The following is a 15,120-nucleotide window of genomic DNA, read 5'->3' as shown; positions in this document are numbered from 1 at the left end:
GGTTTGTGTGAAGGCGGGGGCGTTGTCATTGACGTCGGAGACCAGCACGGTTATGCTCTGCTGGGTTTTCAGCCTGGGTGTCCCCAAATCAGTCACGGTGATGGTGATGTTGTACTCGTCTCTGGTCTCTCTGTCCAGTGGTCTCTCTGTTACCAGGGTGTAAAAATTATTCAAAGTCGGTTTTAGAATAAACGGTAGGTTATCTGGAATAGAGCAAATCATCTTGCCATTGTCTCCAGAATCTCTATCTCGAATTCGAAAGATAGAGACTACCGTCTCAGGAGCATTTTCTGGGATGGAGCTGGTGAGTGAAGATATGATAAGTTCTGGGGGATTGTCATTCACATCCACCACCTGTATGATTACAGTGCCTTTCCCAGAAAGGCCTCCTCCATCTGTGGCCTCAATTTCTACATGGTAAGATTTATCTTTTTCGAAATCCAATTTTTTCTTCAGTAGTATGTCTCCGGTGACTTCATTTATTGAGAAAGTTTGTTTAATTTCATCTGATGCTTGGAATAAGCCATAAGAAACACTCCCGAAGTTTCCAGCATCTGCATCTCTAGCTAAGACCCTAAGAATTGGAGAGTCTAGGGGGCTGTTTTCCAGGACCTGCACCCGATATGGGGTGTGCACAAACTCAGGAGCATTGTCATTGACATCTATGATCAGGATTCGAACCATGACTGTGCCAGACCTAGGTGGAGACCCACCATCCAGCGCCACGAGGGTTAAGCTGAACTCAGGCTGCTCCTCTCGATCCAGTGGTTTGTCCTGCACCAAATCTGGGTATTTCTTGCCCTCACTATGATTTCGAGTGAGAACGTGAAAATGAGAATTGGGGCTGATTGTGTATTTTTGGAGACCATTGCTGCCCACATCCAAATCCTCAGCCATTAACAATGGAAATAGAGTCCCTGGCTGGCTATTTTCCGGTATTTTCAAGAGCACTTCCCTTGCAGGGAATACTGGAGAGTGGTCATTTATGTCTTGGATCATTAGTTCTCCTTGAAAAAATTGCACCGGCATTTCCAGGAACACTTGGAAATGCAGTACACACGGTTCAATACGACCACAGAGCTCTTCCCGGTCTAGTTTCTCCCTCAGAAGCAAATCTCCAGTCTGACCATCCAGCTGCAAACGCTGCTTGTCATCGTCAGACACCACCCTGGCTGACCTGGCGGCCAGTTCCCCAGTTCCCAGGCCCAGATCCTTGGTCAGATGGGCTACAAAGGAGCCGCTCTCTGTTTCCTCCAACACAGAATAACGAATAGGCTCGGGGCGGGCCCGAGACAAGAACACCACCAAAATAAAGGCCAACACTTGCCTGTTTGGATGAACTCTCTCTAGCTTCTTCATGTTGGAGTCCAGGTCCTTATATCCAATCCCTTCAGCAAGTGCAAAAAGACTTGAGGCATTCAATTCTAATTTTTTGCTTGGAGGAATCGTCACAAAGTTGCCTTTAATATTAAATTCGTTTAGTATATCGCTGCCCCAAACCGTTGGTAACCCTGCACTGCTTGCAACACTTCTTCCGTGTGTTTTTTATTTCGTCTAGCGACACAAAAGAATACGCGAGCTTTTTAGAGCTCTTTATTCACAACTTAGCCTGCAGCGCCACCCTGCGTCTTGATTGAGAAATTAACAATTTCGAGAGCGTATTTGGGAAGTTTTCAAATGAAAGCCATTTTTAAGTGTAAAGAATTTTTTTTACAAACTTTGTTATTACATTAAATGGCATAATTTAAAAGGTTATTTCATTACAGTGAATGAACCAGAATAATCATGAACACAAATCAAGAAGATATCTGTCTCCCCACACACTTAGCAGTGAAACTTCAAAGAACTCCATTTCTCCTTTGCATAATCCAATCACAGGAGACGAATTTTTAGACACTTTCAATGCAGTTCGTAATAGTTACATATGTTCTTTTCTAAGAATGTGAGGACTTCGTGATGATGCAGAAGTTTACAATGTTCTCTACTACATGGTCTAAAGGGGGACTATCTTTGAAATGATATTTTCATTTTGCTACTTTAGTGTGCAAATAGTAATACAGGTGAATGCACAGATATCTTGTTTTGTATCAAGCAATTTACAATGTGAGCCTACATTGAATCTAGGAGTAAGGCAAATAGTATTAGAATCACAGATTCTTAGAACTAGAGAGGGAATGAAAGGGGTTTTACAGATAAGGAAACTGAAGTTCAGAGGTTGACAGGACTTGATTATTCTATGTGATTATTATCAGGATAATGTCAAGACAAAAGTGAGTAATGATCATAGAATTTTGTTAAGGTAAAAGCTTCAAGCTGAACTTATTTAGTGAGATAGAGGGAATCTATATTTTATAATGAGTTTGTCTGCTACCACATTCACCTTTTGTATCCCAGAGAACTTTGACCAGCTAATTTTGGGGAAAACAAGAAGTACTGAGTGACTTAGGCTGACTTAGGCTGTCTCTACTCAGCTATGGTGAAGTAAAGAGACTTGTGTATAAAATGGATCCCAGCACAGCATGTAGCTACTGTGATTACTCTCAAACAATAAGAAAGAACTGGCATCACTGAGACACAGTTAACAAATTTATTGGTTACAATTAATATGTTGAATGGAGCACCACTTATCTGGTTATTTTATTTAACTATACAATTCATGTAAGTGATTATAATTTATAATTAATGTTAAATGAATTATTTTTAAAGTATGAAATCTGAGATTTCAGATTCTGATAGTAATAGAAAGTATTAGTAAAAATTATTTTTGAAAGATGCATGGATTTTATTCAGTACATACCAGTTGAATTAACAAATTAATCCACTCAAATGATGTTTTTATCTATGTGAGCCGATTATTGTCAGATCATATATTCAGTCATGAATATGTCTGAAACTGAATACAGATTTTGAGAATATAATACTTGCTAAGCATTATATAACTAAATTTACTTTGATTCTATTTCTATTAATTAATTCCTGTAAGGGATATATCTATGGCAGTAATAATATTAACATCTTAGAATTTTCTTTCACATTTAAAGTAAATCAGAGAAGATACACTATGCATCACTATTAAATGAAAAACAATAAAAAATATATATAGTGAAAAGAATAAAAAGAAAGAATATTATTTTAGACATAAATGGAAAACAAATCTCCTGGGCAAACCAAAGAGAAAATTGTTTTAATATAGTAACCAGGTTTTAGTTAGATTCAAGCTAATGCATTCAGGACAAAATTCAAACCACATTTTATTTACTTGTTCCTGCATGTTGAAATAGAGTAAGAACTGGCTCTTTTCAGTTCCTTTTGCAATCCAAAAGTAAATGAAATCTCAATAACATTAACATCTGTATTGACTATATGCCAGATATTATTCTAAGCACTTTACATATATTGACTCATTTTATTACCCCAACAATCCTATAAGCTGGGCACTCTTATTAACCACATTTTATAGATGAAGAATTGAGGCACAGAGAGTTTAAATAACCTGTCCAAAGTCATATAGCATGTAAAATGGCAGAGCCAGGATTAGAACTGTTACAACGTGAATCCAGGAACCATTCTTTTATATGCCTAAGTAGAGTTGGAGAGGTGAATAACGTTTTAGATAATTTAGATCCCAACTTCAGCCTTGCCTTGGGTACATAGTTATCATAGGTGAAATATATTTATATTCAAGTTTTCAATTATTGTTAGAAACTTACAAATGATTTGTCTCTCTTTAGAGATAGTTACCAATAAAGAGAGATGTTTATACAAACTTACAAATTGGAAGGAAAACTAATATTCAATATTTTTGTCAAGATCATTAATCAGGTGAAAAAGATTAAGAGTGACATAAGGAATTACTCATAGCCTTAAATATTGGATAAAAATGTGTATACATCTTTTGAAAAGTTGTTTACTTTCTGATAAAGAGTTTAAAGTTACAATCAAGAAGGGTGGTCTAGAAGAATGGCCTAGCATACTATGCCATAGATGTATTTCCCTAATCTCCCATATTCATCAGAAAAAAACCAGATCTATTATACCTGAATGGAGGATAAACCAATGATCTAAGATAAGCTAATGATATAAAGAATGAGCACCTGAAAACTATTTCATCCCAGTCAGGAAAGCCATATTATTCATTCTGAAGGATTCATATGACTATTTACATAATTAGTTGCCAGATCTGAAGTGTGATATTTAAATTATTTTCATTTTAAATATACAAAGAGAGATGAAATAGAGGAATACACAGGAAACTAATTGCCTCTTGGGTAAAATATAGGCAAGGACCTTATCACTGAAGGAAAGATAAAAATAATTTTAAAGAAATTTCAGGCTTGGCATGGCAGCTCACGCCGTAATCCCAGCACTTTGGGAGGCCAAGCAGGAGGATCACTTGAGCTCAGGAGTTTGAGGCGCCCAGCCTGGGCAACATAGCAAGACCTTATCTTTAAAAAAAGAATTGTCCAGAGGTTCTGGCATGCGCCTATAGTCCCAGCTACTTGGGAGGCTGAGGTGGGAGGATCACTTGAGCCTTGGAAGTTGAGGCTTCAGTAAGCCATGATTGTGCCTGTGTGGCAGAGTGAGACTCTGTCTCAAGAAAAAACAAAACCAAAAACTACTAAAATAAATAAATGAGTTCAGCAGGGTTTCAAGATACAAGATCACTATAGAGAAATCAATTGTATTTCTTTACAGAATTGAACAAACCAAAACTGAAATCAAGAAAACAATTCAGTTTATAATAGAGATCATCAAAAGGAGTAAAATGCTTAGAAATAAACTTAGCAAAAGCAGTGGGAGAACTGAACACTATAAAACATCATTGAAAGAAATTAAAGAGGTCTAAGTAAATGAAAAGCATTCATGCATCGGAAGACTTAAGATTGTTAAAATATTGGTATCCTCCAAATTTTGATTGGGATTGCACAGATTTAGTGCAATCCCAATCAAAATTTCAGTTGGCTTTTTTGCAGAAACTGACAAACTGACCCTAAGATTCACATGAAAATGCAAGGGACCCAGAATACAAACTTAGGAAGAAAGGAACAAAGTTGAAAAGCCCACACTTTCTGACTTTAAATATTTATTCTAAGTAAGATATTACATATGAGTGTTTTGATATATTAAACTTATAAATACTATTTTTATTCTAGAAGAAATTATTACAAATTATCTTAGATTCCATCACAAATTTCTCAAGATAAACTCTAGTTGTTCAAGCATCTCTTTCCTACATTTACATTTCAGTGAATATGACTTTAAAAATATCTTATAGGTTTAAGTTTGGAAGGTTATAGCTAATGTAAAATTTACTTTGCTTTCACCACTGAGCGCTGTTGTTTGCTTTACAGCTATTTCATTTCAATGGTCAGCTGATGAATCTGATGTACCTATTTAATAGAACATTCCAGGAGATCATTCCTTTTATAAGAACTTCTAATAAATTCCACAAACCAATGATATTAACCATTTATTATTGTTAGCTTAATATTTTGAAATAGTGCTATTGGAAATATGATTTAAAGAAATAATAGTCAAAGCTAATACCTATTGCACCCTTTATCTCTCTCAAAAATGAATGCTTAATTTTCCTCTATTCTTCCCTTTCAAAGTAAGAACAAAACACCATCAAGTCATCAGTAAGTTTTTAAAATATTCTTTCATTTTTAAAATAGACTATTCAAAACTTAGAAGTACAAATTTAACAATTTTAACTTTAGGACGATGTATATTCAAATCCCTTTTTAAATATTCTTTTTTGAGACAAGGTCACACAGGCTGGAGTGCAGTGACACAATCATAGCTCACTGCAGCCTTGAGCTCCTGGGCTCAAGCAATCTTCATGCCTTGGCCTCCTAAGTAGTTGGGACTACAGGTGCAAGCCACCACATCCATCTAGATTTTTTAAAAACATTGTAGAGATGGGGTCTTGTTATGCTGACCATCCTGGTCTTGAACTCCTGGCCTCAAGCAATCCTCTCACCTTGGCCTTCCAAAATGCTGGAATTACAGATATGAACAACTGCAACTGGCCCATTGTTCGATTTACACATGCTGAACCAACCTTGCATTCCTGAGATAAATCCCACTTGGCCATGGTGTATAATTATTTTTATGTGACACTAGAGTCAGTTTGCTAACATTTTGTTGAGAATGTTTGCATCCATATTCGTAAGGGAAATTGGTATTTATTTTTTTCCTTGTGTTATCACTGTTTGGTTTTGTCATCAGGTTAATACTGGCCTCTATAGAAGAGAGTTGAGAAATAGTCCCTGCTCCTCTATTTTTTGAATGACTGTATCAAGTATTGGTGTTAATTCTTGTTTAAACATTTGGTAGAATTCACCAGTGAAGACATCTGGTCCTGGGCTTTTCTTTGTGTAAAGTTTTTGATTACTGGTTCAATCTCTTATTACAGTCTATTCAGGTTTTGTGTTAGGTTGGTATAAAAGTAATTGTGGTTTTTGCCATTGAAAATAATGACAAAACCCCAACTACTCTTGCACCAGCCTAATATTTCTCCTTAGTCAGTTTTGGCAATTACAGGTCTATTCACATTTTCCTTAGTTAATTTTGGTAGTTCGTGTTTTCTATTTAATCTAAGGTTTTTTTCCATTTCATTTAGGTTTTCTAATTTTTTGGCTTAAAATTGTTTATAATATTCCCTTATAATATCTTTTAAGACCTGTGAAACAGGTCATACTTTTCTCTATTTTTTCTTAATTTTAGTAATTTATTAAATTTAACAACAAATTACTTAAATTTAGTAATTTAGTAGCCCTCTCTCTTTTTTCACCATCAGTCTAGCTAAATCTTTGCCAATTTTGTTGAACTTTCCAAAGTTTATTTTAGTTTATTTTCTCTATTGCTTTTCTATTCTCTGTTTTATTTATTTCCACTCTAATTTAATAATTTTCTTTCTTCAGCTTGTATTGGTTTTAGTATGCGCTTCTTTTTCTAGCTTCTTAAGGTAAAAGTCTGGGTTACTGATTTGAGACATTTAAAAAATATATAGATATCTCAGCTAAAATTTTCTCTCTAAGCACAACTTTTATTGCATCCTGTAAGTTGTGGCATGTTGCATTTTCATTTTTATTCATTTCAGAATATTTTATAATGTCCCTTGTGATTTCTTCTTTGATTCATCGGTTATTTTAATATGTTTAATTTTCACATATTTGTGAATTTCCTAAATTTTCTTCTGCCATTGCTTTCTAATTTCATTTCATTATAGCTGGAAAACATACTGTGTATGATTTTAACTCTTTTAAATTTATTAAGACTTGTTACCTGTTTTATGGCCTAATATATGACCTAATATACAGTCTATCCTGGAGAATGTTTCATATGCACTTGAAAATAATATGTATTCTGCTGTTGCTAAATGGAGTATTCTGTTAGGTATTGTTGGTTTCTAATGTTATTCAAGTCTTCTTTTCTCATGTTGATACTCTGTTTCATTGTTTTCTCATTTATCAGAGAAAATTATTTTGAAGATTAATGTTTTTCATCAAATTGTATTAAAGTCTTCAGCTATTATTGTCAAATTGTCTATCTCTTCATTTGTGTCACTTTTTGCTCCATGTATTTTGGGTTTCTATTATTAGGTGCATATATATATGTTTATGATATATTTTCTTAATGGATCAGCCCTTTTATTATTGTAAAATTCCCCTCAATGTTTTATTTTTAGTAACATTTTTGTTTTATTATATATTTTGCTTGATATTAATGTAGGCATTCTAGCTCTTTTGCATACTCCCTACAGAGTATATCTTTTTCCATCTTTTTACTTTTAACCTATATATGTCTTTGAATCCAAAGTGTCCCTTGATAGACACTATAGTTGGATCATTTTAAAAAACCCATTCTGCCAACTTCTGCTTTTTAATTGGAGTATGTTATCCAGCCACATTTAACATAGTTGCTGATAAGGTAGATTTATTGGCAGTTTGCCTTGCTTTCTACATCTTGTTATTTTGTTCCCTCATTATTCTCTATTGTGTTAAACACATATTTTCTTGGGTACAATTTTAATTGACTTGTCATTTCTTTTACCTTTTTAAAGTTATTTTCTTGGTGATTTTCCTGGTTAATAAAATTAATATCTTCTACCAATCTAGTTCAGATTAATACCTATTTAATTTCAATAGCATATAGAACTTTATTTCTTTTCTTTCTTTTTTTTTTTTTTTTTTTTTTGAGACAGAGTTTCGCTCTTGTTACCCAGGCTGGAGTGCAATGGCGCGATCTCGGCTCACCGCAACCTCCGTCTCCTGGGTTCAGGCAATTCTCCTGCCTCAGCCTCCTGAGTAGCTGGGATTACAGGCACGCGCCACCATGCCCAGCTAATTTTTTGTATTTTTAGTAGAGACGGGGTTTCACCATGTTGACCAGGATGGTCTCGATCTCTTGATCTTGTGATCCACCCGCCTCGGCCTCCCAAAGTGCTGGGATTACAGGCTTGAGCCACCGCGCCCGGCCACTTTATTTCTATATAGTTATCTCTCCCCTTTGTGTTACGTTGTCATACAAATTACATCTTTACCAATTATAAACCTATGAATATAAATTTATAATTATTGCTTTATGCAGTGGTCTTTTCAATAAAAAAGTTACAAATAAAAACACATTTATAGTTCTCTAGATATATATATGCCTATAATGATGTTTTTATTTTTCATGTGATTAAAGTTACTCATTGGTGTCCTTTTATTTCAGCCCAAATGATGACCTTTAATATTTCTTTGTAAAGAAGGTTTGCTAACAATGGAGTCAGTCACTTACTGTTTATATGGTAATGTCTTAATTTTTCTTTCATGTTTGAAAGGCACTTTTGGTGGACATAGAATTATTGGTTGATAGTCCCTTTTAGCACTTTAAATATATCATCCCACTCCACTTTGGCCTCCATTATTCTGTAAGAAATCAGTGTTAATCATATTGAGGATAAGATTTTTGAGGATAAGGTAAGTGATGAATTGCTTCCTTCTTGCTGTTTTTAAGGTTCTCTTTTTGTCTTCCCTTTTGACAGTTTGATCATAATGTGTCAAGGCACGGATCTCTTTGACTTTATCCTGGCTGGAGTTAGTTGGGCTCCTCAAATTTGAGAAATTTTCAGCCATTATTTCTTCAGCTATTCTTTCTGTTCTTTTGTCTCTTTCCTGTCTTTCTGGGACTTCAACTATGTGTATTTAGTAGACTTCATGGTGTCCCACAGGTCTCTGTACATTTTCATTTTTAAAAATCTTTTTGTTCCTAAGACTGGATAATTTCAGTTGATTTCCTTCCTTCCTCCCTCCCTCCCTCCCTCTCTCTCTCTCTTTCTTTTCTTTCTTTCTTTCTTTTTTTTTTTTAAGACAGTGTCTTGCTCTGTCACCCAGACTTATTGCACTAGATAAGCTCGGATTCAGGCCAATCAAAGACAACCTTGCAAGTGGAGTCCTCCAGGGAGCCATCAAACAGATCAAATAATGGCAATTATTTGTGGTGCTGTTCTGTTTCCTCTGGTGGCTGCCAGGTTGCTGATTTTCATTGTGATTGTAAACTGTTAGTTTTAAAGGCTACTAAGAAGCCAGAGAGATGGGGATGGAAATAGGCCAGTTAAAATGCCACAAAACCACTGTTTTCAACCAAGAGTCAGACTTTTTTTTTCTCACTAAATTCACCCTAAGTTGCTGCACATCTTTTTTTAAATTCCAGAGTTCTGAAACAGTTAATTTTGACAATTTTTCTCAGTTTCCTCATTGCTTTCCTGGAGAAGAGGTTTTTCGGAGGTCCATCCTCTATCTAATTTTCACTGATGTTCAGAATACATTCTTTTTAAAAATTGCAGTAAAATATTAAAAAATATCCTTTTTTGTGGCACTGTTTACAATAGCAAAGACCTGGAACCAACCCAAATGTCCATCAGCGATAGACTGGATAAAGAAAATGTGGCACATATACACCATGGAATACGATGTAGCCATAAAAAAGATGAGTTCGTGTCCTTCATAGGGACATGGATGAATCTGGAAACCATCATTCTCAGCAAACTGACACAAGAACAGAAAACCAAACACCGCATGGTATCACTCACAGGTGGGTGTTGAACAGTTAGAACACACGGACATAGGGAGGGAAGCATCACACACTGCGGTCAGTTTGGGGGAGCTAAGGGAGGGACAACAGGGGGTGGAGAGGGTGGGGAGGGATAACGAGGGGAAAAATAACAGATACAGATGATGGGTGGATGAAGGCAGCAAACCACCTTGCCATGTATGTACCTATGCAACAATCCTGCATGATCTGCACATGTACCCCAGAACCTAAAGTACAATTAAAAAGAAAAAGAAAAAAAAAGAATATCCTTTCTTGTAATAACAAACATCAACAATGAAATTTCAATACTGCCAGTTACCTACTTCAAATTAAATAGAATTGAAACATTTGGGATGAAGAAATTCATTTCCTTAGAGATAAAGAAATTTAAACAACAACAACAAAAAAAACTCAAAAAATACAATTTAGAGAATACAATTTCTTTTTCTAAAATAAATCCCAAATTGTTCTAGAAGTTAAATTTCTTTTCAAAGTCTTTCCTCATAGATAGCTCCCAGTAATTAAAGACAATTGACTTCAGAAATTTGATACTTGTTTCTGATATTCCAGTCAAAAATTTCTCATACTGAAAGCTCTAGAACTAAGTGCCAGTTGTGTTGATACTCCCAAAATGCCCAGGAAGAGGTCTTATTCTGAGCAGCAGTGCACTAAAGTTTCCCAGTTGACCCTCCACATCTGAGTAGCACTGAACAGAAACAGAGGTAATTGAAAGAGAAAGAAGCCTGAATCAAATTGGTGATCAAGAGAATGGAAATCCTCCTATGGGTGGTTAAAGGAATGGAAGAGAAGACTGTGGCAAGTCCTAGACCAGGTGTAGGATGGTCATGGCAAATAAAGGTGGCTTCCAGTTGTCCTTAATAACAGCACCAGCTTGTGCCTGGTTGTGGTTGTTACTTAGGAGCCTAGATGGCATGCTTCACATGCTCCATATGGTGCTTCACATGCTCCATACTTCTAGGTTGTGGGCCTGCATGCTAAACATCCACGGTTCTGAGGTGTCAAATCACCAGTAAAATAGTCATGAGTTCCGGCCCAAGTCATTAACTGGGTTATCACTTTGTTTTACCTGGCCAGCCCAGTGCACAATATAGAATTGCTTTGTAATAAATTTTCTTTGTTATCTAGCTATTAGAGTTGTGTGTCATCCAGGATCTCCACATCTTGATGCTCAACTCCAGAAAGCCCCAGACACATTTAGAACTCAAACTCTTCAAGAGTCTCAAAAACCGGGGACATCAAAGCATACAGCTTCCATTGCCCATGCTGATGGATACCAAGAGAAGGCTGAGGAATATGTCCTTGGGCGGCTATGGGAAAGTGACTTAGGTATTAGTCCCTAGATTGTCTCTGTTTTTGCCAGTGATACTATTAGCATTCCAAGTAGGACTTTTTTTAAATTGTGGACTAATAAGGTACATGAGAAAGTTTGGGTCAGGAAATTGTTGACAGTGTTGAAGAACAGCATGATTATGTTGTGCTGTATTTCTGCATGTTAGATTCCACTCTAATAAGAGATGGTAAAGAGCCCTGACTTCTCTGTTACCAGAATAATTTTATTTTTTGAGATAGAGTCTGGTTGTATCACCCATGCTAGAGCATGATCCTGGCTTGCTGCAGTCTCAATTTCCTAGGCTCAAGGATCCTCCCATCTCAGCCTCTTGAGTAGCTCAAGAGGCTTGACTTCAACTACATGCCACCACATAGTACTGTACATGTGATATTCTCTCTGTTACAAATTTAATGAAATACCCAAATGAATACATTTTTGGAAGTGGTCTTCAAATAAAAGGGTGAAAGGTTTCTAACTGCCTTTGAAGAGAAGCAGCTTTGAACCAAGAGTAAGATGTGATTGTTTCCCATCTTCAAATTTAGTCCAGATGATCTTTTCTGGCTTTGCTAAATTCTGTTCATTTTCTCAACAATGTGTAAATCCAGTACATGTAAAAACTAAATTACTAATTGTAACTGTTCTTTTAGCTTCAGTGTCTAAATGATTCAGCATATTGCCTTTTCAACATGTTCCCAAATGAACTGCCTCTATACTTTCCACAGTTGAATACTTCCCTGGCTCTGATACCAATTGGGACTAAGGCAATCAAAAAGAGATAAATCTTGATCAGAATTCTATGCCTTTTCCTGATATTCATGGAAAATCAGCTAAGTATGCAAAGAAGAAAAATATCTGACCAAAAGAGCCAGGTTCAAACATCTCTATAAAGCACTTAAAGTGAAAGGAAATATTATATTAATTTTCCTCTGACTATTAAGAACTCACATTTAGCTGGGCATGGTGGTTCATACCTGTAATCCTAGCACTTTGGGAAGTAGAGATGGGAAGATCCTTCGAGCACAGGAGTTCCAGACCAGCCTGGGAAACATGGAGAAACTCCATTTCTACAAATAAATTAAAAAAAAAAAATAGCTGGGTGTGGTGGCACACATCTGCCATCACAACTACTTTGGAGGCTGAGGTGGTCAGATTCCTTAAGCCCAGGAGATTGAGAGTGCAGTGAGCCATGAACATGTGCCACTGCACTCCAGCCTGGGCGACAGACAGAGGCCCTATCTCAAATAGTTTTTGAAAAAAGGATTAATGGCCTGGCACGGTAGCTCATGCCTTTAATCCCAGGTCAGGAGTTCAAGACCAGTCTGGCCAACATAGTGAAACCCGTCTCTATTAAAAATACAAAAAATTAGCTGGATGTGGTGGTGTGCACCTGAAATCCCAGCTACTCAGGAGGTTGAGGCAAGAGAATCATGTGATTCTGTTGCAGAACAATACCACCCAAAAGAGCATTGCTCAGTCACAATTTTAGTGTTTGTGCCAAACACTAAAACTTTTACCTGGGTGTGGCAAAGTTGAGCTAAGCTTTTAAATTAAGGCTTGGGAGGCAGATGTTGCAGTGAGCAAAGATCTTGCCATTGCACTCCAGCCTAAGCAACACTGCAAGACTCCATCTCAAAAAAAAAAAAAAAAAAAAAAAGATTTATGCATTTGATGATCAGTTACATAAAGTGACACTATTTAAATGTGATAATAACTACACTTTAACAGATGTTTGAAAGCATGTCAATCTTAAACTCTTTTGCTTTTGGGGGAATTTTAAAAATCTTTGAGAAATTATCTTTTCTCTAGTCACGAGTATTTAATTCCTAGAAAGTTCTATGGATGTTCTATGGAAGAGGAAATGCTTATAAGAAGAAAATTAATTTTTTCCTAATACATTTTCCTAATTAGGAGCTAAATATTCTGTTGCTTAAAATACTTTTTTTGATTTCGCTCAAGATAACCACAGGATTTGATGTTTTGGCTGCTTCCAGATTTTATTCTTAGATGTAGCTAATTAAGAGTTTCATAACAATATTGCCCTCTTCTTTTTAGAACCTTCTATTCTTACATAACTTCGTTTAATTACATCGTGTAGGAGGTAGAATGCTGATATGGATGGACAGTTTCTATCCCAGAAAGATCATATATAATCCTAAATCATGTTAGGTTAAATTCTGAAGGAGGGAACCAAGTCAGGAAAAAAAGAAAGTATCTTTCTCCTATATCACCATACAAATGGCAAGTAAATAATAATAAAGAAGGATTGGATAGGACCCTATTACCTTGAAGTATTTAGATCTCATATAAGCATGTATTTTCTTGAAAATAAAAATGAGGCCAGGCGCTGTGGCTCACGCCTGTAACCCCAGCGCTTTGGGAGGACAAGGTGGGCAGATCAGGAGGTCAAGAGATGGAGACCATCCTGGCCAACATGGTGAAACGCTGTCTCTACTAATAATACAAAAATCAGCTGGGTGTGGTGGTGCATGCCTGTAATCCCAGCTACTAGGCACGCTGAGGCAGGTGAATTGGTTGAATCCAGGAGACAGAGATTGCAGTGAGCTGAGATAGCGCCACTGCACTCCAGCTTGGCTACAGAGCGAAACTCTATCTCAAAAAAAAAAAAAAAAAAAAAAAAAATGGCCCTCAGATTGGTAACACATCTCAGAATTTATGAAACAAATAATTGACATCCTACCAGACATCTTAATCAACAATGTTTTTGTGCCGAATGCAAAAGAACAGTCAGTTTTTAAAATGGCATAGGTTTAATTTTTTTCCTCAGTCATCATGAACACACTTTAGATAAACCAAAGAGTAATTATCCATACTGGTCTATATTTGTGTCCATATTTTGGCCAATATAAGCACATAAAATATTGAAATATTAATTGCAAATGTCAACACAGAAAATGAACTAAATTACTTTCATTTGAGTACTATGTTCCTAAAAAGATAATATATTACTATATCTTAACATTCTCGTCTATCCTCAAAACTTCGTTAACCATAGACAAAACTGCTTTGGACATATTATACACGACACATTATACTAATATATTCACAAGTGAAATTATAAAATTGGTGGTTTGGAACTCTCTCTACATTATTTTATAAAATTTGAAATGAGTTACTTTAAAAAGCTATTTGAAATCACCATTAAAAGAAAATGAATTTCTTTTTGCTCCCCATTAGTGAAAAAGAAGGAGGAGTTAAGACTGCATTGGCAAGCTAGGACTAAAGGAGAGAATACGCATGGATTAACTACAGAAAAAGCAGAATCAATATATAAACAAAATGTTCTATCGACTAAGGATTCTTGATTGAAATACAAAACATTCAAAGCCAAACAACTACTTTTTCAGTCCTTCTGTTAATGAAACCTAAGCCATTCCTGGATTTGGCATTTTGCTCTACTCCTGCTACTCGCCTTGAACCAGACCAAAAGAGACCTCAACAATGGGCAAAACAGTAAAAAAGGACTGTCCACAGAAAAATTGAGATGAGGCTCAATAGAATCTTATTAACACTTAACTGAATTCAAAGCTGTTCCTGAAACTGGGGTTTGCCTCGCTAACCCTCTCTGCACCCTGAGCAAGGAAGTTAGGGATAATCGGCTTCAGGAATTTGAACTCATTTGTCCCGGAACCTCCCGCCAGACACACCTCGTACTGGTAGCTCTGGGA

General features: G+C 36.1%; 1 protein-coding gene across 1 annotated transcript in view; it reads right to left on the bottom strand.

The window, feature by feature from the left end:
- Positions 1-10,281: 10,281 nt before the first annotated feature.
- LOC116531619 (protocadherin beta-2-like) overlaps positions 10,282-15,120 on the bottom strand; it is a 14,460-nt gene continuing 9,621 nt past the window's right edge. Inside the window, 3 exon segments of the mRNA XM_032250499.1 lie at positions 10,282-10,676; positions 11,306-11,354; positions 11,357-11,481. Coding sequence (XP_032106390.1) covers positions 10,553-10,676; positions 11,306-11,354; positions 11,357-11,481 — 298 coding nt within the window. The 3' untranslated portion in view covers positions 10,282-10,552.

The sequence above is a fragment of the Sapajus apella genome, unplaced genomic scaffold (genome assembly GCF_009761245.1).
Source record: "Sapajus apella isolate SASKATOON/1434 unplaced genomic scaffold, GSC_monkey_1.0 scaffold71, whole genome shotgun sequence".
NCBI lineage: Eukaryota > Metazoa > Chordata > Mammalia > Primates > Cebidae > Sapajus > Sapajus apella.
Note: the sequence above shows the minus strand (reverse complement) of the source record. Positions and strands in the feature narration are given on the sequence as shown.